Source organism: Apium graveolens, chromosome 3 (genome assembly GCF_009905375.1).
Source record: "Apium graveolens cultivar Ventura chromosome 3, ASM990537v1, whole genome shotgun sequence".
NCBI lineage: Eukaryota > Viridiplantae > Streptophyta > Magnoliopsida > Apiales > Apiaceae > Apium > Apium graveolens.
Window position 1 is genome coordinate 9352116 of NC_133649.1, and position 26689 is coordinate 9378804.

Consider the following 26689-nt stretch of genomic DNA (forward strand, 5'->3'; position numbering starts at 1 on the left):
TGCTTCAGTCCATAGAGTGCTTTCAACAGATAATACACATAGTCTGGAAAATTTGGATCTTCAAATCCTGGAGGTTGACTTACATAGACTTCTTCCTCTAATTTCCCATTTAGAAATGCACTCTTGACATCCATTTGATAGACTTTGAAATTGGCATGGGCTGCATGGGCTAGAAATATTCTGATGGCTTCAAGTCTTGCAACAGGAGCATATGTTTCATCAAAATCTATTCCCTCTTGCTGAGAATAGCCTTTAGCAACCAGTCTGGCTTTATTCCTTATGATAATGCCATTTTCATCCATCTTGTTTCTGAATACCCACTTTGTGTCAATAGAACTCTTGTTCTTTGGTTTGGGTACCAGCTTCCATACTTGGTTTCTCTCAAATTGGTTCAGCTCTTCCTGCATAGCTAATATCCAATCTGGATCCAATAGAGCTTCTTCCACTTCCTTAGGTTCCTCCTGAGTCAGAAAGCTACTATACAGACATTCATCTTGAGTGGCTTTTCTTGTTTGCACTTTAGATGATGCATCACCAATGATCAGTTCAAAGGGATGATTCTTGGTCCATTTCCTTTGTGGTGGAAGATGTGCTCTAGATGAGGTGGCCTCAGTATTGTCATGATGTGAGACAGAGTGTTGACTAGTTGAAACTCCCCCTGAGTTATTGGTCCTTTGCAGGGAACTTGGAGTTCTATCAACTGATGATGTAAATCGATTATCCGTTGATGAACTATGATCAACGGATGCTTCATTTTGTACTTCAACGGATGATGCACTATGTCTTTCAACGGATACTGCATTGCCTCTATCAACGGATGCGGTATTTTGTGCATTATCCAAGGGCATGTTTTGAATCCCTTTTGAAGTGTCATCTCCATCAGTCTCCTCTTCACTATCATCACAATATATCTCAATGTTGTCAAATTTGAGTCTCTCATTATGTCCCTCATCTGTTAGTCCATCAATCTTTTTATCATCAAACACAACATGCACAGATTCCATAACAATGTTGGTTCTTAGATTGTAGACCCTATAAGATTTTCCAGCTGAGTAACCAACAAATATCCCTTCATCAGCCTTTGCATCAAACTTCCCTTTATGGTCAGATTGATTCCTCAGTATAAAGCATTTACATCCAAAGACATGAAGAAAGTTTAGAGTTGGTTTTCTTCTCTTGAACAACTGATAAGGAGTCATGCCTTTAGCTTGATTGATCAAAGAAATATTCTGAGTGAAGCAGGCACAATTAACAGCTTCAGCCCAGAAATATGTTGGTAACTTTGATTCTTCAAGCATTGTTCTGGCAGCTTCAATTAAAGATCTGTTCTTTCTTTCAACAACCCCATTTTGCTGAGGTGTTCTTGGAGCTGAGAACTCATGCATGATTCCATTTTCTTCACAGAACAGCCTTAATGTCAAATTCTTGAATTCAGTTCCATTGTCACTCCTGATATTTCTAACCTTCAAGTCAGGATGATTGTTGACTTGCCTGATGTGATTGATAATGATTTCACTTGCTTCATCCTTTGATCCAAGAAAATAGACCCATGAGAACTTTGAGAAATCATCTACAATCACTAAGCAATATCTTTTTCTTGCAATAGACAATACATTGACTGGTCCAAACAAATCCATATGTAGCAGCTGTAATGGTTCATCAATTGTTGTTTCAAGCTTCTTTTTGAATGATGCTTTCCTTTGTTTGCCTTTCTGACAAGCATCACACAAACCATCCATTGAGAATTCAACTAGAGGGATTCCTCTAACTAAGTCCTTTTTGACTAGATCATTCATTGTCTTGAAATTCAAGTGAGATAGCTTCTTGTGCCATAGCCAACTTTCAACTGTGCTTGCTTTGCTGAAGAGACAAGTAATGGATTCTGCATCTGTAGAGTTGAAGTCAGCTATGTACACATTTCCTTTTCTAACTTCAGTTAGAACCACTTTGTTGTCTTTCTTACTAGTGACAACACAGGCTTCAGTATTGAAGGAAACTGTATTCCCTCTATCACATAGTTGACTGATGCTCAGTAAATTGTGCTTGAGACCATCAACTAATGCAACTTCATTAATGATGACATTCCTTGTTGAAATCAAGCCATATCCCATAGTAAACCCTTTGCTGTCATCTCCAAAGGTTATGCTAGGGCCAGCTCTCTCCTTGAACTCTGTGAGCAGGGAGAAATCTCCTGTCATGTGTCTTGAACAACCACTGTCCAAGTACCATAGATTTCTTCCATTTCCCTGCACACCATAAAATCAATCAATTTGATTTTGGTACCCAAGTTTCCTTGGGTCCATTCTTGTTAGCCTTTCTCCTAGACTTCATTCCTCCTGCATCTTTAGACTTAGGTAAGTTTGAGTCAACCTTGGTCTTAGATGTAGTTGGTTGAGGTGTAGGGTTAGTCACAGAATCATTTAGCACATTTGTAAAATTATTAGGCATTGATTGTGCAAACATGTTATTCCATATGGGCATATTGTATGGCATTTGAGGCATACTAAATGCAGCAAGATAAGGATTGTTAAAATATGGCATGTTTACAAAATGTGCATAAGGATTTTGTTGAGACATAACAGGCATAGCATGCAGAGGTGATGCAGACATATTAGGCATAGAAGAGGGTACATTTATGGGAGTCTTCTTAATGGATTTACAACTAGCAGATAGATGATTAACACTACTACAATGCACACAGCTTTTTCTAGGAGCATACCTATCAGGTGTGTAATTGTTGTGTTTATTAACCCCTACCTTCCCATTTCTGTTGGATTTTCTTTTAGATTCCTTTTTATCCTCAACCATCTTGAGCCTATTATTTAACTGTTCTAAGGTCATGTGCCCTACATTCACCTTACTGACATCTTTGGATGTGCTTGCTTCTTCTTTGACAAAGTTCTTTGAAGTTGAACCAAACTTTTTGTTGAGTTTCTTTTTATTTTTATCCCAGGCAGTTTCACAGAATGATTCAATTCCTTGGACCTTAGCAATTTGAGCACTTACATCCCTAGATGTCTTCCAGGCTTTAATCACCTCTTGCTCTTTCTCTAATTGATTGGAAAGTATTTCTACTTTCTTAACAGATTCAGCTAGTTCATTTTCAACAGATATACAATGCAACTTTGTTTTCTCTAGGTCAATCATCTTATCTTCTAACAAAGCATTTCTATTACTTAAAAACAGATTGTTCTCTCTAATCCTACTATTTTCTTTAGCAAGAGATTTAAGAGACACACGCAAATGATACAATTTGGTAGACATGTCATTAAAAGCATCATTGCACTCTTCTTTAGTAAGCTGTGTTAAGTCAGTAGTGATTACCTGATTGCTTGATGAACTAACTTCATTTTCTTCAGAATCAGCCATGAGAGCAAGGTTGACATACTCCACATCTTCATCCTCTTCATCTCCATTAGCTGCCCAGTCCCTTTCTTGAGTAATGAAAGCCCTCTCCTTTTGCTTGAGTAGATCAAAATATTTCTTTTTGTAATCTACTTGTTCAAATTTCTTCTTTTCAGAAGTTGGCTTTCTGCACTCACCTGCAAAGTGTCCACTTATACCACAATTAAAACACTTGAACTTGGATTTGTCCACAGTGTTTTTGTGAGGTTTAGTGGCTCTAGTGTTTTTCTTGAATTTCATCTTTGCAAATCTTCTGGACAGAAATGCAAGATGCTCATCAATACCATCTGAGTCATCTTGGCTGGAGTTGTCTTCATTTTCAGCAACTTGCTCTTTCCCCTTGCTTGATTCCTGATTTCTTATACCATCTTTGGAGTTTGATGTAGATCTCGCAGTTTCTTGTCTGCATTTCCTCTCATCTTCAGCTACCAATGCAACTGAACTTCCTTTCTTTCTCCCCTTCTCCAATACCTCATCCTGTTCCAGCTCTAGTTCATAAGTCTTCAAGATTCCATACAATCTTTCAAGAGTGAAGTCCTTATAATCTTGAGAGTTTCTTAAGGAGACAGTCATGGGTTTCCATTCCTTTGGCAAGGATCTTAAAAATTTAAGATTTGAATCCTTCACCTGGTACACTCTTCCATACAGCTTCAGTCCATTCAACAGCTTTTGGAACCTATTGAATGTTTCATTTAAAGATTCATTTTCTTCAAAATGAAAGTATTCATACTGTTGAATGAGAAGCTGCATTTTGTTTTCTTTCACTTGTTCTGTACCTTCACACAGTAGTTGAACTGTGTCCCAAACCTCTTTGGCAGTTGTGCAATTTATCACATTATCAAACATATCCATGTTAAGACCATTAAACAAAATGTTCATAGCCTTCTTATCCTTGTGGACTTCTTCTGTGTCTTCCATTGTCCATTCTGCTCTAGGTTTTGGAATGGATTGACCAACAGCAACTGTAGCTGTAGCAACTGTTGCTACTTTGTGGGGAATGTGAGGACCATTCTCAATGCAGTTTACATAACCTTCATCTTGGGAGAGTAGATGAAGGTGCATTTTCACCTTCCAATGGTGATAACTGTCTTTGTCAAGAACTGGGATCTTTACTCCAATATCCTTCTTACTCATCTTTGTTAGATTCCAAGATCTTTAAACTCTTTGTATGTCAAGAGCCTGCTCTGATACCAATTGTTATTCCTAGGGGACTAACAATGAGATTTACAGAAGGGGGGTTGAATGTAAATCTCAAAACTTTTTCAAGTTTTGAGCAGTTTATGAAAGTTGTGTGTTCAAGAAGAACAAGTGTGTGAATTGCTTTAAGCTAATACAGACAGATATATATTCAAGCACAAATGTAAAGAACACAACAGACCTTAAAAACTTTTCTGGTGGATTTGTTGTTCCACCAGAGATGGTATTTTAGAAAATCTGTGATTAAACAATGTTGATCACAGCTGCATCCTAGTACAAACTAGATGAATTTTCTCTCAATATTTTTCTAAACAGCTCTGGAAAATCTCACATCTAATTACTAGCTTCTTCTTGGTTTATATATTACCAAGTGTACAAGTGAAGAACAATATAAAATACAGTAATAAAATAAGATCTTCACTTGCTTCTTTTCCTGTTCACTCCAGTACTTTGTTGACTATTGCATCTTTGTACTAGAGAAGAACGGCTGCTTTTTCTGTTGTTCCTGAAATTCGGCTACCACATCTCAGTTGTCTCTATCAACCCATGTGCCTCTGTCTGTAGGTACAACTACCTCTTATCAACGGCTAATCATCAGAACATCCGTTGAAGCTTTCATCCGTTGATGCACTCATCCGTTGAAGGATGTTATCCGTTGAAGCTTTCATCCGTTGATACACTCATCCGTTGAAGGATGTTATCCGTTGATGACTTTATCCGTTGAAGCTTTAGAGACATCCGTTGAAGCTTAGCTTCTCATCCGTTGAAGTTCTTTAAGTCATCCGTTGATACCACTTCACTTATACAAAATTACAAGGCATGAAGTATTTACAATTGGCCTTCCTATCTGCATATCATCTAGTAGTCAACATGACTCATAGTTTCTCTCAACTTCCAAGAATTACATTTTAAATACAGAGACTGAAATATGCTACAACACTAGACTTATTTCTAAGTAAAGCTACACCATCAACGGATAGCCAAAGTGGTCTTATCCGTTGAAGGCTACAGACACTAAATTTCTACTTAAGTATTTTGTTAAACATATCATCAAACTAATGCACATACATTCCTAACAATTTTAACCCCTCATCATCATCAGATAAATGCTTCTTCAGGTTAAATAAAAACCCAATTTTTTTCTTATAATTTTGAAACTGTTTAAACCGTTCTTTGAGTTGAAAAGCACCTTGAACAACAATATACAAGAAATAATACCTTCTGAATTTTTGTTCAGCACTCAAGTTTTGACCATCATCAGCTGCAGTAACCCCAAGATCATCAAAATGAACAAGCCTACGAATAGTAAATTATAATATTATTAAAAAAGTAATTAGAATAGAAATCTTTAAACCATACCTGTGTTATAATTGCTGAATTGCAAAGCACACATGATCCGATCTTCACGATGAGTCGATGACTTCCAGTGTTTTGATAATTGATATTCAGAATGAACAGAGAACAATCTGTATTCTGTATTTTATTCGGTAGCTAAGCAGAGGGAAGGAGAGGGTTTTGTACTTTTGTTATATGACTTCATCTGGTCTGGGTTAATGGGTATAGACGCGCATAGTCCAAAAACTCAATTTCTCCAAACCTTTCACATTTTTACTTTGTTTTGTTTATTAAATAAATTTATTAATTATATTTTTAAAGTAAATTAAAGTAAATTATATTTTAATTTTAAAATAAAGTTATCACAAAGATAATAATATATTTTAAAATTTTAATATGTCCCCAATCACATATATATTAATGTATTCTAATTAAAATTTGTATTTTAAAATATAAAAAATAAAAAAAATAAATAATATAAAAAATAAATACACCTTTATACATATGTTATTGAAATATTTTGGTGTTCCTGTGCGTGGTGGTGCCTAGACGGCCGCCTTGGTCGCCTTACCCAATGGCCGGCCTCGAGGAAGAGACTGTAATAAACGTGTCTAGCTAACGAAAACATTTTCCTACATACAACGAACCAAAAATGGGGGACGAACGTTTATATCCCAAAGTCAATTTGTTGACCTTTTAAAATCTTGACAATAATGTTAATCAAGCAGTGATAGACTTCAAGTTGGGTATAAAAAAAAATTCGACCAAAAAATTCATTATTTTTTTAATTACATCATAATCAATAAGAGAATGTTGTATGATATTTAGAAACCACTTTGAGATCCAATTTCGTTAATCTAACATTTTTGTAATCAACTTGCCCTTTTGAACCCTGAAAAAAAACTTTTCATTTTGAATCAGTTCGGTTAAATTGGTATTAATTAGTACTTACACTCTACCTCATTAGAATTTATTTATTTTGTTTGATGTTTTTTTTTACATTAACTCAACCGTACCAACATACCGAGTATATACACCTGGACAGTTTGTGGGAGTATAAAATATGTAGTTTCTAAAAAGGATAAAAGGATAAGATGTACACACACTCACTACTCCCAAAAGTAGGGAGGCTACTATTTTAAAAAAAATGAGAAATTTTATTAAACTAGATTAAATAAAATTTTATAATTATTTCGAATATAGTAACCCCATCTGTTTAATAAACGGGTCATTTGGCGTGACTCGCTAATCCAATTTTTCAACACAAATTTTATCTGCTAAAGAAAAGATTATTTAAATTATTTACTAAGTTTAATTGAAATTAGTCTTGTCAAACCATATCATTATTTTTTTAATTTTTGTAGTATAATGAACAAGATATATTTTTAAGTCTAAAAGTACTGTTTTTGTGATAACAAAATTAATCAAGGGGTACTCACTGCTAATTAATTTAAATTAATTAAAATTCATATATATATATAAAAATTTATACAATTGTGTAGCTAAAATTAAATTTCACTTCTTATCTTAGTGGGGATTCTCAGATGAGTAAGAACCTATATATGTGTGTGTAATTCAAAATAAAAAAATCAAAAATGATTGAACCATTATAAGTTTATGGTTAAGTGATCAATTATATTAGTATATTATTAATTTAATATTAATTGTTATTATTTATATATAATTTTACGATCGGGTTCGAGTTAAACAAATCGACTCGTAACCTTATTCTTCAAGTCAATTCCCGATCTACTTTGTTTACGACCCGACCCCAGTCGTATAACTATAACCCTCCTTTGTAAATTTGTGTCGGGGTGTTCGTGTCCAATTTTGACATACAACTCGAAGTTTATGTTTAAAAGTTATTTTTTTCGGGCAGAAATTAGCTTTTTAAACCAAATTAAAGTTTTGACCAAATGAAACCTCTATTATTAGTGTTTGATAGTTAAGTTTTTGAAATAGTTGTTTGTTCCAAAAATTAATTTTGTAAATACTACTTGCAGAAATTTTTCATTTAGATGATTGTTCATGTATACAAAAAATTAATCAAAATATTTATTTATCAAATAATTTTATTCAAAAATAGCTAAATTTAACCCGTTTGTCAAAACAGCTTATACAGTTAACTAGTTAAAACAACCAATTTTTTTTTCTAATATGGCCTAAATTTCGAGAACACACGTCCTCTCGTTAGATAATCTTTTTTTTTGTTTGAAACTTCTTTTCTTTTTTAGCTGTCATATTTAATTTTTGTGCTATAAAATTGATCAAAATTTATCTGAAATTTATTAAAATTCTATGATTGAACAAAATAAAAATATTATATTTTATTTATTTTAATTTGTATATTTTTTAAATAATATATGAGTAATATTTAATATATGATAAAAAATTAGGCAAATCGATCATTAAAAAAATGAGAAAACTAAGACTAATGGAGTATGAGATACCGCCGGTCCCCAACTTAAATAAATATAAAGCTTGTGAAAAGTTCTGAAAAACTCAGTAACGAATGAAATCAAATGGATCAGGATATTTATAATATAATTAATTTCTAATCCGATCATCACAACCCTAGCGTTATTGTTCCCATAATTAATCCACCAAACAGCCCGAGACAGAGACATTACATAACCTTTAAATCTTGACAATTAGAATTAACCATATTGATTTTCTGAATAGATTAGTCTATTAATTTAGTATTTCTAATATTAAAAAAAGTTGACTTATCTTGATCCATTCACAGCCTTCTGTTTGGTTGAGACTTGAGAACACAAGATCCTCTCATTATATAATCTTATTGATAATAATTTAATATGAGATGCCCCTGGTCCACAATTTAAAGCAATATAAAGTTGTAGGGATGAAATTAAGCCACATATGTTACTTGGAATATAAACATAAACAAGTGGGTTACTAGTGACCATGGGGCCCTGTGTTTTCCATTAAACAAATATTGTTTAGATTCAGGCTACTTACTATATCAACTCAAACCATTTGTGTTTCTTGAAAAAATTGAGATTTTTGTCTGTTTTTTTTAATTTATTTTTCCATTAAATAATGTTGTTTCTTTGTCTACAGTGGTGATCACAAAAGTGTGTAACATTTTGTGAGGCTTAGGTTCATCTAAGTTGATATATTTGTGGCTGTCTTGCTACTGAACAGGTACTGCTACAAGTTTTCTTATCTTTGTTTTTTAATTTCTCTGGTTGTGTGTTTACAAGTGTAAAATTGTGGTGGTTGTTTGTAAATTGTAATAGATATAATTGTTTGCATGATTTGTTTATGTGTGGCTTTTTGTACTAAATTTACAGTTCTAGCTTCATGCACTTATTTGTGATCCTTTACTAGTGTACTGTGATTTGGAGTGATTCTATGTGTAAAAATATATGAACGTGTCTGTTTGCTCCTCTTTGGTTTTAAATACTGTGTTTCTACAGGGAATTGTATTGAAAAAGTGAGGTTTTTTTTTTGACAATTTTAGGTGATTTAGTTGCTACACTGTTGTTGGTTGGTTGTGTGATTGCCTACAATGTGTTTCTGATTCGAGATGGCGGTGGGAGCCAAAAAGATTGGTAAAATTTGTAAAATTGCTTTAATTCTTGATTGTCTGCATTCTTTGTTGCTGATTTTAGTGGATGAGAATGGAAGGATCGTCTAATTCTGGCTGGCAGAAGTCTGATAGTTCTAGAGGACTGAAACGCTCGGGGGTCTCTGACATAGACCCTTTATCGGTTCGTGCTAACTCTATCAGGTCGTTGAATGACACAACAAATGCTTATGAGTATATTCTGGGGAGAAGGAGAGAGCTTGGTTTACCTAGATCCTGTGAAGATGTGCAGGGAGGTGGTCGTGAAAGAGAACGTAATTATATCAGCTTGAGGCAATGGCTGGACAATCGAGAACGAGCAGTTATTGCTCTTGATTGCCTGCACATATTTAGGCAGATAGTGGAGGTGGTATCTTTAGCACATTCGCAGGGACTCGTGGTTCATAATGTTCGGCCTTCCTGCTTTGTTATGTCCTCATTTAATCATGTCTCTTTTATTGAGTCCGCTTCTTGCTCGGATTCAGGTTCGGATTCATTGGAGGATGATTCAGATAACCAAACAGTGGAGTCTGGGGGACTATGTTTGGCTTTTTCGCATGAGCCACAACATCAGAAAAGACAGCCAGGAACTGAAAGTTTTCCTAACAGTACAAGTCAAAGAAATACTTCGCAGATGATATCAGGGAGTAGCTGTTTGCAGTCAGGCTCAGAGACTATAATGCATCCATCAGCAAAAGCTAGTAATGTTTACCAAACTGATGAAAAGACTCCCCATTTTCCAATGAAACAAATTTTGCGCATGGAAACAAATTGGTACACTAGTCCAGAAGAGGTCAATGGTGCTCCAAGTTCTTGTGCTTCTGATATATACCGTTTGGGGGTACTTCTTTTTGAGGTTTGTACATGTCTTGTATGCTATACATTGAGATAGATGTGATTCAGATTAGATAGATTGATAATTGATTGGTATTAGATGGAAAACTTCTGTTAAACTGTTGAGTTTTTTTTGCTGGTAAGTTTTAACAATTCCTTTTAATTTGTCTTGCTTTTTTCCCCAGCTATATTGTACATTTAGCTCGGCTGAAGAAAAATGTGGAACGATGTCTAATTTGAGACATCGTGTCCTTCCTCCTCAATTGCTGCTGAAGTGGCCTAAAGAAGCTTCATTTTGTTTATGGTTGTTGCATCCTCAGCCTACAAATAGGCCAAAATTGGGGTGAGATTTCCGTTCGTCTACTCTTATATTCTGTCTGAACTTGTAGAATTGTGTTAGCACTCTATGCAGTTCAGATAAGTAATGAGGTACATGCTAGATATATCTTTCATTGCAAACTTAATGTGCAGATGTAATGGATCTTTTAATTTTGTACTTGAACCATTTTGTATTCATGTTATCAGCAAAATTCTTGCATTTTACTAGAAACTTTTCATACTTTAGTTAGTACTGGTCATCTATTCTGTAGAGAAGGGTATATTATATACAGACTATCATTCGTCAAGCAGGCAAGGTGTTCAGTAGCTAGAATCCTGCAACTAACCGAGTCCTGAGATTTGTTTGACATCCTTATGTTAATCCAAATTAAAGTAGTTATGTGGATTGGCTAAGGTAAATTACGATGATGTTCTGTGTTAAACTGGTTAAATTACATGCCTTATTCTTCCTACTAGGAGCTAATATTCCCAAGGCTAAGTAGTCTATGCATGCTATGCACAATTTTTGGTACCTCACAATACGTGCTACATTTTTTATATTAGTTGCAGTCTTTATTAGTTGCATTTACACAATCTTCACTAAATTATATTATCGTATTTTCCAAGCTCATATCTTCACTAAATTATATTATCGTGACAGAGAATTACTGCAAAGTGAATTTCTCAATGAGCCAAGAGATGAGTTGGAAGAACGTAGGGTGGTAACAGATATTAAAGAAAAGATAGAGGAGCAGGAGTTATCTTTAGAGTTCCTTTTGTTGATGCAACAAAGGAAACAAGAAGCTACAGATAACTTGTGCGAGATGGTGTCCTTTATTTCTTCTGATATAGATGAAGTCAAAAAACTGCAAAGCGTCCTTGTGAGCAAAGGACAGTCTAGTTCAAAGCAAAATCCTTCTGACTCCACAGTATGTGCATCTTCAATTGAAAATGACAATTTTGGCTTCTTGAATTCCAGAAAACGGTCAAGGCCAGGGTCTCATAATTATACTGCTGAAGTAGTAGATGGTGCTAATGACGATTATCAGAACTCAGAAGCACCTACTGAAAAGCAGGATAAAATGAAATCCAGAAGTACTCGCTTGATGAGGAATTTTAAAAAAGTAGAATCTGCTTACTTGTTAACTAGGCGCAGAGCTGGAAGACCTTCAGGAAAACCATTCACAAAATTATCATCATTAAGTACTGCTGGTAGAGGATCTGTTGTTGCAAGTGATAGAAGTCCTCTCAACAGTTTGCCAGTTGAGCACTATGGTGAAAGCAGGCGAGTTGATGGATGGATAAATTCATTCTTGGAGGGGTTGTGCAAGTATTTAACGATTACAAAAGTAAAGGTTAAAGCAGAGCTTAAGCAAGCTGATCTTTTAAATTCGTCTAATCTGGTATGCTCCTTAGGTTTTGATCGTGATGGAGAATTTTTCGCAACAGCTGGAGTAAATAAGAAGATAAAAGTATTTGAATACGATACTATTTTAGATGGATACCGTGATATCCATTATCCCGTTGTTGAAATGTCTAGTAAATCAAATCTGAGTAGCATATGTTGGAATGGCTACATCAAAAGCCAGATTGCTTCCAGCAACTTCGATGGTGTTGTGCAGGTAGGGACACTGTGTTCTCTTTTCCTTTAAGATTTAAACTACTAGTGTGGTGTGAATAATTGTTTTCTTAACAATATTTTAAGGTTTGGGACGTAGTGAGAAATCAAGTTTTTACAGAAATGAAAGAGCATGAAAAGCGAGTATGGTCTGTTGACTATTCAGTGGCAGATCCAACATTACTGGCCAGCGGGAGCGATGATGGCACTGTTAAGCTCTGGAATATTAATCAGGCAATAATAATCTTGCACTTGGTGGATGTCAGCTTTGAAACTAAACGTACTGCAGTTATCTATTACCACTGCCATGTACATTTTGATTTCTGGATGTATAATAAGTTGTTTGTCTTACATGGGTTGTTACTGCAGGGAGGAAGTGCTGCTACGATCAAAACTAAAGCCAATGTCTGCTGTGTCCAGTTCCCCTCAGATTCTAGTAATTTCCTGGCATTTGGCTCAGCAGATCATAATATCTATTATTATGATCTTCGTAACTTAAAACTGCCTCTATGCACATTGGTTGGTCACACCAAAACTGTGAGCTACATCAAGTTCGTCGATTCAAAGAATCTTGTGTCTGCATCAACGGATAATACACTGAAGCTGTGGGATTTGGCAACGTGCACAACCCGAGTTCTTGATTGTCCTCTTCAGTCATTTACCGGTCATGCTAACGCAAAGGTAATCTTTTTTGTTTTTTTTTTTATTTTTAATGTAAAGGTAATGTTCACAGTATCTGTGGTGGTGTTAATACGCATTTTAAGTTAATTAGCTTCTTGTGCTTAACATATATCCATCTTTAATTAGTTAGAACCATCATCTGAATTTTTTCCCTTTTCACCAGAACTTCATCGGTTTATCTATATCTGATGGCTACATTGCAACAGGCTCAGAGACGAATGAGGTACTTCATATATTCAGTTTTCTCTTTACGACTAAAGTGCACTTGTAGAAATTGTATTCTTCTGTTCTACTTGATGTATTTCTAATCATCTTCACTTTTACCCGCAGGTTTTCATCTACCAGAAAGCATTTCCGATGCCTGCTTTATCATTCAAATTCGACAATACAGACCCACTTTCAGGTGATGAGTTAGATGATAGTGCACAATTCATCTCATCTGTTTGTTGGCGCAGTCAATCCTCCACCTTGCTTGCTGCAAATTCAATGGGAAATATAAAGCTACTGGAGATGGTTTAGGTTGGACTGTTTGCTCCATAAGTAATCGTTGAAGTCGAAAAGAACTGGAACTGTTTCATCAATCCTGAAGTAGAGGACTGAGTACTTACAAAACTATTTAGTTGATCTACAGTCTGGATCATAAGGATTGAAGCAAGTGAACAAGTTTTAATTAACTTACAGCAGATTGTTTCAAAGTGAATACTATGAACAATATTTTTGATAATTTCATTGTACATAAGGAGTTCTCATAGAGAACAAAAGGGTGAACATTGTACTTCACTTCTTTAACATTATGCAACTTTCACCACTTCTAAAAATCATAGCCTGTAATATTTGACTAGATGAGCTTTGCAGAGCCTATTGTACAAGATTTTGAGCACCCAATTCCTCTTTTGTTTGACAGTCAATTATAAATAGAGTATACCAAACTTTTAATGTTTCGGATTTAATAGTACACTATAGTATAGATGTAATAGTACGCTAGTCGTCGAACAGCTATCAGCTTTTGTATACATGTATTACAGGGAAGGTAAAAGCAGAGGTAACTTTTCTGTACCTTCGAAACAAACATCTCAACTATTATTGTAAGGCTTGCAAACCGGAATATGTGTAATCTATAATTCCGTCCACAAGCAAGAATGCTACAACAGAAATTAATATTTATCATCCCGTGGAGCAAAGTAACTAATCTCTATTGACATTGGTTTTGGCCATATTTAGCTGACAAAATCATTCTACCTACAAGGCGTCGAAGCCTTTGAGCTCCTGCACCGGGTCTAAGCTTGTCTGGATTTCCAACCTTGGAACATGGAGGATTTCCAGAACACCAACCACCAGGTGTGAAGTTTCCACTTCTTCGGTGTAGTAGCTCCTTATCAATTATATCCAAAACAGGGTCATCCTGCTTGAATTTTCGTGCAAAGGCAGCACCACTTCGGATCATGTCAGCCGTGTCATTAACTGATAATGTATGAGGATGTTGTGTTGGGGGATTGTCCCAAGCAATGTAATGCATGTCATGGTTAACTACAGTTGGTAGATATTCCGGGGCATTGCATATGACAGTTTGAAAATAACCTTCAGGAGAGGAGACAAAGTTTGAGTAGTACATGAGCATTGTTCTTGGAAGATTGTCCCAACCCCATATGAGGTACTCCACAAACGAACGTGATAGTATCATCCAAGCTGAACCTGCAAAATTGGATGTATGTAATGGTACCCAATTTTATTTTATTTTAGAAAAGGTAACCAGATTCTAAACATCGGAAAGGGAAAATAGTGAATGAGTACTTGCAACAGAATCATATTCTTGTGATGATGAACAAAGCCTGATTGTGTTTGCGAGCTTAGTACACTTAACTGAATGCTGTAACCGAGACTACAACAGGACGTGAAGAACATGAAAAGTATAATGGGAGTTATATGACATTTCCCTTCATCTACAGAATAAAAATCTCTGTAACTTGCTTGGAAGTACTATAGGATTGAAGAAAAAGGAAAAACAGAGAAAACTCAAAAGATTTTGTTATCATAGAGCTTATGGAAAACATTATTTATATGAATGGTATGAAGTGTACCTAGTGGGTGAAGTAGGTGTACTTGTATTGCATTGCATACATAAAATATCCAACATTATCATTTGTATGTTCTACTGAGGTAGTGTGTTGAGTCCATTTTCAGCCGTGGGTTTATCTCGCACTTTGTTTTGTGTGACTGCTTGCTTTAGATTTGTATTGAAATTAGTGTTAGTTCACTATCGGATTTCCGTTAACTGACTAAATTTGATAAATTAAATTATGGATGGGACCAGAGATCAAAGTTAAATGAAAACCAGATCAAGCAGAATGGTCTCTACCAGTCATCAGAGCTGATCAGCAGGTTGTTGACAAATTTATTTTGGATGGCAAAAATTCCAAATGCATCTTCTTTGTCTCACAGTCTAGCATGGAATTTTATCTGAAGGAAGCTGATGCCGAATAAATTAGAGTTATTCTCCAATTAATTGCAGCGAGGTCGGTTATAACTATTCAGAACATGATGCATCCACATCAAGAAGAAAGTGTTATTAGGCATATTAAGTGATCTTTGTTAAGTAACCAACTCATCTAAAACCTGAAGGTATTAGACCTTAACTGGATCACATATTAAATTCTAATAATTTGCTCAATATCCTCCTAGAAATAGCTGGGCTGAATGAGAAAGATCAATTAGATGACAGCTTTAACAAGCTAAAGTAAAATATTGAGATGTCCAGTTTGGAGATGTTAAAAAACATCCGCGTGAAAACTGAAAACTGATGTATAGCCCGTTTTTTTAGTAATCAAAAGATACAAGTAAAATTATTGGAAGGAAACCAACCTGTAAACAATTTAAAGGCTGTAGGCAATTCTCTCTTAGGCGTAACCCAAAATATATCTGATTTTGTTGTTTGGTAGAGACCCGGGTCTATGATTAATGGCATTGCCCTCTGTCCCCTGCATACAAATTGGATATATTAACATCACTGTAGGAAAATGAAGGTGGAAGTGAAGGCTTGGGATGTGTCAGTTTGGGGAGGCGGAGATAAGCTTACTCCTTCCATCCCAAGTCGCTTGTGTGCTCGATAAAATTCAAGTTGCGATTCAAACTGGCAAATGTGGAAAGAAGATCTGTGCAAAATAAATTAGATAACTAAATAAATTTTTAAAGTAAAATCAAACTTGTACTTTTTCACTAGAAAAAAAAAGATGCAAGAAAGGAAAAGGATTTACCATCTTGAGTCACCAGAGGGTAATCAGAAGCACTAAGGTTAATAAACCAATCCCATTCTTTAGTTTTTTTTAGTAGTATGGCGCATGCATGAAGAGTATTAGCGACCATAGTCGGTCCTCTATAAGTGACCATATTGGCTTTAGTAATCATTAATACATTTCCAACTTTAGCAAACATTGGTTCCTTTTCCACTCTAGATGCTAGCTCCAGTCTTTCCTCAGCAGGCGATTCTAGATCTAGATGTAATACATAATGGTTTAATGGATGGTATAGTGACTGAAGTGTTCTCCAAAGCTTTTCTAAATCACCTCTTGACCCAGAAATCAAATAGGCAAATCGAGGAATACCAGAAGAAGGAGGCGGCGAAGATTGCTTAAATTTATCTTCAGCAAAATATATCTTTGACTGATTTCCCATACCACGCAAAGGGAAGATTGACAGTAGTGAACTCATGGTGTGTAAAGAAGAAACTAGGCCCATATTCAAGGAGGTTGCGAGAAGAAAAACACATACAAGCGAACTAATAGCAAGAGGAAATACCCATTTTTTCTCCACGTTTACAGACCCCATTCCTACGATTTATCTCAAGTTTCACCGAAATCTCAAAAACCCACTTTTGTTCATCTCAAGAACAATATAATCAGCTATGACTTAGCAATATACAAACTCCCCCACGCAAATAAGACCCTTCTTCACACAAATCCTGTAATTAGTACTCCCTTAATTAGAATAATGACTTTGATAAACTTTGTTCAAAAACAAAACACTCAGCTTTCTCTATCAACAAGCTTAAGTTTTCACATCACCATGATGAAAACAAGAAAAAAGAAATTGGATCAGATCAAACAACATTATAATAACCAAACAATGTTATTGACAACTAAACTAACACATTCAATATGTTATTATCGACCACATTTCAAGAAAAAGACAGACAGCATAAAACATTACTTCATTAACACTTCAACATAAGCTTTAAACAAATCATTGTCTCACATAGCAAATTACATGTGGGTAACTTATTATTATCAATAACAGCCAAAACATCAAATTAAACAACTCTAAAAACTCTAAATTAGTTACAAATTTACAATAACAACTACTAACTATAATACAAGTGTCATCACACAATAAAAAAGCAATCAAGAAACTAAAAATATATACAAAAATGCATATAAATGCAGTTCATAATAGATTAAGAAGCTGAAACTATGAACATATACACACAAATGCTTAATAAACAGAGGATTGAAGAAAAAGCAAGAACCTGGATTGTGTATGTATAGATGAAAGAGAAGAGATATGTTCTTGTTCAGACAACATGTAGATGTAAGATAAAGTTGAGATTTGAATAAATATAGTTGAGGAGAGTTTTGTTTAATGTTCAGTAGTTTATACATAAATTACACACTAATCTAGTTTGTTTACTTATCAAGTTACTGTACAGTTTGTGTTTACTAGAGAACATATATGTACAAACGTGTACATGTATTACAAAATTTAATCAGATAAGTGGAGTCTAGAGACCACAGAAACAGGGTTCGTCATACGTGTCCGAAATTCGCTTTCAAACGACTACTTTTTAGTTAAACACATTTCAAATGCTTATTTGCTTTACCAATTTCGCAAAATCGGAATTAATGAGTTCCATTAACTTATTAATGATATATATTAATTGAATTAGTAATTTATAATTTATCGATAACTTATTAAGTTGATAAAATATTTATGATTAATTTAATAATTTTACTTTTAAAATTATTAAAAGTAAAATTATCAAATATTTATGATTAATTTAATATTTTTAAAAAATATTGACAATTTTTTTAACAATGCTTAGATAATCTCCAATAGTGTTAGTTATAATTGATTGACTAAATTGGACTCGTAGCATAATATATGTAAAATTTGTTAAACATGTATTGTAGTAGTGGCTATACTGATTAGCTATATTTTAAAAATATTAAAATTATTTTTTTAATTCTTACAAGTCTGTAGTATTTCAACAAATATAGTCTAATATGAACATGTTGACTATTTATAAATAAGACAAATTCACCATTAGAGATGGATTTTTTTAAATAATCTATATATTTTGTATTTGTTATATGTATTAATAATTTTTAACTAAAAATTTTATGTGGTTGAAGAAGCTCTTACAAGTTAAGTTTTATAAAAAAAATTAAATACATTGGGTATTTTAGTTTTGGGAAAATTTGCAGACAATTTTTAGAATGTGTATAAGACGATATCTTTTTCGAGTACAAAATTTGCATCGACTTTGTTAAACTGAGGCCATGATTTCATGTTTGTTTTTTGTTGACCTTGCAATGCAAAAGCATGTGATATGCGTGAAGATCTAAATTAATCTTTCTGCTAAATTTAACATATTTCTGTCGACAAACTTGCAAATCTGGTTCCAACTTCGCAACAAGATACATTTCCATAATATACTACTATCTTTTCAGCAATCAATTATTTATCTTTCATTGAAATATCATTTAAAGTGTGATGAATGTGATTCGTTAATAACTTTTTTCTAAAAAAATATTAAAGTCGGATATAAGTGAATAGAATAAAATTTAATATAACAAAACTTGTGTTTTCACTTTTCAGAAAGAAATCGAAACCAAATTCCAAATTATTACGTAACAATTAAGTTCGGGCTCTTTACATTTACATCAAATATACTAATTAAAATTTCCCATAATCTTAGAGAATATTTTGGGTTCATTACTCAACAAAGTTTATGTATGTACAACATAGTGCAGAATCGAATGAACCAATTATAACATCCAAACCCACAACCGAATGTGTATCAGACCCAACAACCCATCACAGGTCAGTCAAAAAAAGTTAGCGATTTGGTACACATTGGTTGTTTACTGGTATCCATAAAGATGACAAACACTCTTATTCTTATCGATGTGGGATGTTACAAACACCCCCTCTTAAATGATCGACGTCCTCGTCGATCTCACAAACACACATACGGAACCCGAGCAGTGCCTCTGCACTTCCGGCCGGGCAGAGCTCTGATACCATTTGTAACATCCAAGCCCACAACCGAATGCGTACCAGATCCAACAACCCACCACAGGTCAGTCCGAAAAAGCTAGCGATTTGGTACACATTGGTTGTTTACTTGTATATATAAATGTCACAAACACTCTTATTATTATCGATGTGAGACGTTACATCTATGTTAAAATCTCGATCTATCGATAAAAAAATTTTTGGTCTCTAGTTCAAGTTAAAACTCGTAAAAACATATTTTAAGTCTTGATTATCATTTTATTGACAACTAACTCCTTAACCCGTACAAGGTATGAGTTTATTCAAAATATGAATAAATTATATGATAGATAAGTTGCATGATTATTGATCTTGACGGAAATATGTGTTGTGAAATTAATGATTTTTGAGAAATTTGCGTACGATCAATGACCCTACAAATTTGCTAAACTGTTTTCCTTATAAACATGAAATTTCGATATTTGTTATATATAAATATGTTTAAAATTTTAAGCATTATATCACATATATCTTTCGATCTAATATTTGTGTACGTTTAGTTTCAGTTATATGATGACAATTTTGCTTTCTTATAATAGTTTCTTGTATCATCGCATAAAAATAAATTGTGCTCTTCACCCTGAAGTCTTCGTAATGTGGGATTAATGATCTCTTAGGAATATGTGTCGTATTATTAATGACCCCCAATTTGCCCAACTGTTTTTCTTATATACATGAAAGTTCGATATTTATTATATATAAATATGTTTAAAACTTTCAACATTCTATCATGTATATCTTTTTTTTATCGTAGGTAACCCGCAACCGCTACCATTCGGGTGCGCACTGGGTAAACCCTACGGACTCACGCAACCCGTGGGATTCGAACATGTGACCAAGAGGATAGTTATCCTCTTTAACCAACTGCGCCAACCCTTGCGGGCATATCATGTATATCTTTCGATATAATATTTGTGTACATTTAATTTTAGTCGTATAATGTCAACTATGCTTTCTTATAATGGTTCCTTGTATCATTTGTATAAAAATAATTTGTGCTCTTCACACTGAAGTCTTCGTACGCTAACCTATTTTTTTCTAAAAAATAGTCTTTGTAATTAATATATTCACTCGAAATGATAAAATTTTAAAATTATGTTAAAATCATGTTCAGTTTGAAAATATATTAAGATAGATGTAATTTATATAAACAGTTAAAAATTATTTTTAAAGATGAAATAACAATAAATATATGTAATAATGAGTTAGACTAATTAATACGTGCATATTAGTTGTAATTAATACGTGTATATTAAATAAAAAATTATTAACATATATAATTATGAGGGGTATTTTAGTAATTTTATAAGGAATAAAATGTCATAATTATTAAGTCGAGTAAAGTTCTATATAGTCCATTATTTCATTGGAGTTCTGCAGTCTATATATGTTCTGCAAATGATATATTACATAAAATATTGTAAAACCTATTAGTTTGCGAATCATGTTATACAAATATCATTATTTTAATGATAATCTTACAAATCCCATATATTTTACTAGTAAACATTACAAAATATATTATTCTGCAGAACATACTTAATATGCGGAACATTTATATTCACGTTGCAGAACATAAAATAATTAGATGATTTGTTTACTGATCATTTAACACATATAATTTAAAAATTCTTAAAGTTAAAAATGAAACTAAAGACATCTCAAAAGATCCAAACTGCACCAACATCGTTAAATACACTAACATCACAATTCACCTTATCACCTAAAAATCATTACTAGCGAAAACTCAATCGCATAAACTAAAATGGGAGGGGCGGCACCCAAACTATTAACATGTTGTATACCATCTATAAACATGCCAAAAGTGTAAATCATTGAACGATGAAAAATCTATGATTGTGAAAGGTGAGTTTTTATAATAATCTCCACCGTATCAGATTCGATGCGGACTTTTCAGATTCCCAAAAACATCAATAAAATTATTTTAAATGGATTCAATAGTGAAAAATCCAAACATCAATAAACAAAAATATATAAAAAAGCACTCCAAAATTAGAGACAAAACAACCACTCCAAAATCAAGAATTACACACATATTCAAAAAATTAAATTTTATTAAAAAAGATATCAATAATAATAAAAAATAAAGGAATTCGAACTTTACAACGTAGAAAATCACCGAAACACCCTCAATAAACTCAAGAAAGGACAAAAACTTCAAAACTTAGAAGAGGAGGGAGGCGACTCGGGTTAAAAGTGTGCAGTCCCCTCTTTTTAGCGAGCATCTACCAAGCACGTAAGAGCAAAATTAATGATGTGCTAAATATAAAATATACGTATAATTATTGTTATAATTTATTATCAAAAAGTATATATTTGTGTTAAAATAACATCATGCCTCCGATGGTTTGTTTTAAATCTTGTTTCAAATGTAATAACTTTCAAAATATACTACACTTTTGATTACAAATTTAACTACCTTCCTAGTACCCCACACTTTTAATTTACTATTTTATCCATTTCACCTATTTTTTCACTTTTTAATGCGTTGGCAATTATAGCACAATACTATATTTTGTGCTAAATTTAGCACAAAATATAGCATTGTGCTAATTTAGCACAAAATATAGCATTGTACTATTTTAGCACAAAGTTTAACACATCATTGGATTGCGATTTTTTACTTTTTGTTCTATATTATAGTTATAGCACAAGATATAGCACACCGTTGAACATGCTCTAAGATACTCCTTCCGTCCTCTTATGACCCGACACGCACTTTAATGTTCCTATTAAATATAGTTGTATAATTTTTTTAATTTTTTTTCTAAATAGAAATATAATGTTCAAACTTTTATAAATTAAAAAAAATTATGGTAATATATATTTGTTATGGATTAAAAATTAGGGTATATTAATTGTTGTATTTATTACTAAGGTTCAGGAGTTCAAGGCCTTTAATGGTTGCTCTTGTGTTTCATAGCTTAACTCTGCCTTTACGAGATGCCTACGTATCTCTTTGAGTTAGAGAATCAAGCCAAAAAACGTAGTTCTGATCTGTGGGGTGAGGCCCCTTATATAGATATTGAAAGTCCTCGAATTGGACTAGAGTTAGGAGACTTAGTGGGCAAGTCTCTGAATTAGAATGGACTTTGGAGTCAGTAGGAAACTGATCCCTTATCCCATAAGATTCCTTGGAGGCCAATTTACAAGAATCCATATCCCCATTGGGACTCATCTTGACAGCTGATTTATCCTTTATTAATTAATTATGAAATTAATTAATTATTCAGGGTTTTGGGCTTCGTTAGCTGGGTTTCGTTACTGGACCATATGTGGTCTAATTAATTCAACATTAATTATATTCTTAGGCTAATTTTAGGCCCATATCATTTGCTCCCCCAACTTCTGGGAAACCGTAAAAGGTTTCGTAGAAGTTAAGTTCATTTGCTCCCTTACAGGGTATCATTTTTGCGTAAAGTATGGAGCGACCTACACATTTACAACCATTTTGCCTTGCACGTGGCTTCTGGTTAGTTTTAGAATTTCCCCATTACTTTTTACCTTATCCCTATTATCTAGGAATTTTCTGGTATTTTTCAGGAATTTCCCTTTAATTTCTGGGGTTTTCCCCTAATTTTCAAGGATATTCTGACACTCACTGGTATTATTTCTTTAGTATTTTAAGAGTATTTTATCAAAAATAACTTTTGAAAATTATTTTCTAATTTTCCCTAATTTTCTGGGATTTTTCGCTTATTTTTTCCTATTTTTTGGGAATTTTTAGCAATTTCCAGTACTTTCTTCCAACTTTCAGGAATTTTTCAGATTTTTTCAGCCCTTTTTCGACCAGGATCCTAGTCGAAAATTCGACTTGGATCCTAGTCGAAGTTTGGGCCAACTCCCGGGTCCTGGTCGAACAATTTCGACTAGGATTCACGATCAGGATTTCGACATGGATCCTAGTCGAATTTACGACCTGGATTTTGGTCGAAATTCTTGGCCTTTTTTGATTCCTGTTCGTGGCACTTCGACTAGGATTTACGATCAGGAATTCGACCTGGATCCTAGTCGAATTTACGACCTGGATTTTGGTTGAAATTCTTGGCCCTTTTTTGATTCCTGTTTGTGGAACTTCGACTAGGAATCACGACCTCATGCACGACTTCAATCCTGGTCTTTTTTGGGGGTGTTATTATGGCTCTTGTTCGAAGGATTTTGAACAAAATTTACGACCTCAACCTCGACCTTAATCCTGGTCTATTAGGTGGTTGTTTTTCTGGCTCCTGTTTGAAAGATTTCGAACAGGATTTACGACCTCAACCTCGACCTCGATCCTGGTCTATTAGGTGGTTATTTTTATGGCTCCTGTTCGAAAGATTTCGAACAGGATTTCCAACCTCGCTTCCTGGTCTATATGGACAAGTTGATTTTATTTGATTTTCTATTGAATTGGGGTTTTTCTAATCCAACTTCGATTTGGGCCTAGGCTTTTTCCTAATCCAACTTGGATTTGGGCCTGGGCTTTTTCCTAATCCAACTTGGATTTGGGCCTAATATCTGATTTGAACTTTGAGAACATACCGGTTTCTTCCGGAAACTTTCAATATTCCTTTTAGAAGGTTCTGGAAGTTGGGCTTTTCACTCTTGGGCCTTGATTTGATGGGCTTTTTGTCCCTTCATCTTCACTTCCTTCCCTACATAAAGGAGTGAGTAGAGTTAATCACTGCTCACTTCTCATTTCTTGCTTCTTGAGCTCTCTTCTTCTCCCTCACAAAAAAACCTAGGTCTTTCTTAGAGTCTTCTAAGCCTTTGCTCGCTTTTCTTCCGGCTCTACAAATTCCCAGGTATATTTCTTGCATTCTTTTATTTTTCTTATCTTCTCATGCTTAGTTTTATGCTTAAATCTGCTTCTTTTGCTCTTTCTCAGATGGCAGACAAGAGAATTTCCCGTTTGGCTAAAATGAATATGACCAAGAAGTCCAACGAGTTCCCTATTCGATCAAGGTATTCCTCCTTGATCGATATGATCAACACTCGTGAGGACGAGTACCCTTATGATGCCCACTTCGACGCATTTGATCATATCAGTACGTTCCAAGATGCGAAGGAGTTGGAGAAGCTAACCAACATTTTTAAGGTCTAAAAGCCCTACAAGTTGGTTTTTACAAGCGTTGCGGACAGGGCTTGTCACTGGAAAAAAGATGCCCTATGTTTCTACAGGGATACGCTCGGGGCTGGAGTCAGGTTCCCCTTTCACCCTTTTATTCCTCTTCTTTTAGCAGATGTCGGGATCAACCCTTGCCAACTCCCTCCGAAGTCGTGGAGGTTGATACTTTGCTTCTTGTCACAATGTGCTAAGCACAACGTGGCCCCGACAGTTGATGTGTTCCGAAAGATCTTCCAATTTAATAATAGCCCTGACAAGAACCCGGTGTGGGTCAGTTTGAACCAACGCCCCATAATTCCCCACATTGTTAATGGGAAATCCATCCCTGACAATAATTTGGGGTGGAAAAAGGAATTTTTGTACTTGGTTTGGGAAGGCGGCGACTGGGGGACACTCTTCCGTTCGTCTTTCGGGCAGGTTGTAGACGGAAGCCCTAATGATATTATGTTGTCTGAAGAAGAGACAACAACTTTTAACTTCCTTACCCAGGATAACGGGACATCTCATTCCTGGGACCTTATCAAGGGGACGGTTTTGGTCGAGTGCGGCCTTTCTCCCGTATCTATGAGAAGTAATTTCCAAACTTTATCTTTCATTTTTTGCATATTCAGCTTGGTCCTTTTCTGGATTTAACTCACCCTTAACCTTTCATGTAGCGGCTGAAAAGATAGTAGAGGCAACCAAGCCCAAGGACTTGGAAACCACAAGGATGAAAAAGGCTGGGAAAATCTTCAAGGACCCACGCCTGGGAGATCGTTTTCCCGAATTTCTCCTACAGATGAAAGAAGGGGATGAGGAAAGCCCCAGCCAACCCCTGCGCACCAAACAGAAGCCATGGGCCTTCTTCCAACCAGCCTGGGGAATCTGGGGAAAAGACATAATTATCGGGAATATGAAGCATGCCAAGGAATGGTCGCTTCAGTCTATCTCCCCCGTGGACTATCAGGATTTTGTCCTTCAACGGGACTTGGAGGCCAACGACCTGTTTGGCGCTCAGGCCCTAGCGACGGTATATTTCTTATTATTTTGTCACTTTCTTTTTGTCGTGAGTTTCCTGATTTTTCTTACTTCTTTATTTATCTCCTTTAGGTGAACGTCCATTTCCAAGGGGCACTTCATCAATCCAAGGCTTGGAAGGTTGTCTTGGAGGATACGACCAAGAAATTGGAAGAGGCCAATCAAGAAATTGAAAACCTCAAGGCCCAACTTGCCTCTTCAACCTCTGATTTGGAATCGGCTCAGGCTGAGATTGTAATTCTCAAAAATCAAAAAGATAAAGCCTTTGATGCCTGGATGAACACTCAGGAGTTCCGGGACCTAATGGTGGAGCATGACGCGCTTACTCACCTCGTGAGTTACAAAGATGGGTGGGATGCCGCGGTTGAGGCCATTCAGGCTGAATACCCGGAAATGCTTGAGGCAGAATCCTTCCCCTGCCCTCTCAAGATCCCAAGGGCTGAAGAAACTTCTGAGGGGCCAACTCTGGAGACGTATGAGGAGACTTCAGATAGTGGCTCCGAGGAATCTGAGCCTTCTAAGGCCTAACTCCCTTGCCTTATGTATTTTTCTTTTCTTTAGACATTTTCAAACTTTGTAATTGACTTTGGATGTTTTTACTTGTTTTGTCTAGTGATTCCATTTCAAGTATCATTATAGTTCAACCTTTCGAGTTTCCGAACTCAAGTTTATAACTTGGTTTTGCCCTCCATAATATAACAATTCAAAAGCCAGATCAAACTGAACTTTTTTCATTATAACTTGGTATTTTCGACACCTTACACGAGATGGGTTCAACCCCGATAAAACTAAAACATATCTTCTATCGAATCTATAAAAATCCTAAGCGATCAAAGCTTGCAGGTGATTTTCAACCTACTTGTTATTTTGACAAGTGAGAATCGTGATCAACCATCTTACACATAGTAAATCTTTAGGTTTTGTGCATGCCAAGTTCTCGGGACTTCAAAACCATCCATAGTCTCCAGTTTGTAGGTTCCTCTTCCTTGAACACTTTTGACCTTGTATGGCCCTTCCCAATTTGGGGCAAGTTTTCCTTTCTGCCCAATACCAGAAGCTTCCGCCTTCCTCAGAACCAAGTCACCTTGCTTGAAGAACCTTTCTTTAACCCTTAGGCTGTAATAGAACGAAGCCTTTTTCTGATATTCCACTATTTTCACATGTGCCTCATCTCGTACTTCATCAATTAGATCCAAGGCTAATCTTTGCCCCTCCTCATTTTCCTCAGCATTAAAAT

General features: G+C 34.9%; 2 protein-coding genes across 4 annotated transcripts; one reads left to right on the forward strand and one right to left on the reverse strand.

Moving 5' to 3' along the window:
• The first annotated feature begins 8927 nt into the window (after window positions 1-8927).
• On the forward strand, window positions 8928-13922 carry LOC141711623 (protein SPA1-RELATED 4-like). Of its 3 annotated transcripts, none has more exons than XM_074514199.1 (8): window positions 8933-9102; window positions 9422-10382; window positions 10546-10703; window positions 11340-12300; window positions 12384-12530; window positions 12666-12977; window positions 13141-13200; window positions 13308-13922. In XM_074514199.1, the coding sequence occupies exons 2-8, from the start codon at window positions 9576-9578 to the stop codon at window positions 13494-13496; spliced, it is 2634 nt and encodes an 877-aa protein (XP_074370300.1). In that variant the 5' UTR covers window positions 8933-9102; window positions 9422-9575; the 3' UTR covers window positions 13497-13922. The 3 variants fall into 3 exon arrangements, with proteins under 3 accessions (XP_074370302.1, XP_074370300.1, XP_074370301.1); XM_074514200.1 differs by having other exon boundaries at window positions 9573-10382; XM_074514201.1 differs by lacking the exons at window positions 13141-13200; window positions 13308-13922 and having other exon boundaries at window positions 8928-9102; window positions 12384-12576; window positions 12666-12836.
• A 40-nt stretch (window positions 13923-13962) lies between these two features.
• Window positions 13963-17685, reverse strand: LOC141711624 (beta-glucuronosyltransferase GlcAT14A-like). The gene is made up of 5 exons (XM_074514202.1): window positions 17497-17685; window positions 16229-16932; window positions 16051-16126; window positions 15837-15952; window positions 13963-14669 (listed from the first exon to the last, which is right to left on the reverse strand). The coding sequence occupies exons 2-5, from the start codon at window positions 16797-16799 to the stop codon at window positions 14170-14172; spliced, it is 1263 nt and encodes a 420-aa protein (XP_074370303.1). The 5' UTR covers window positions 16800-16932; window positions 17497-17685; the 3' UTR covers window positions 13963-14169.
• Window positions 17686-26689: the final 9004 nt, after the last annotated feature.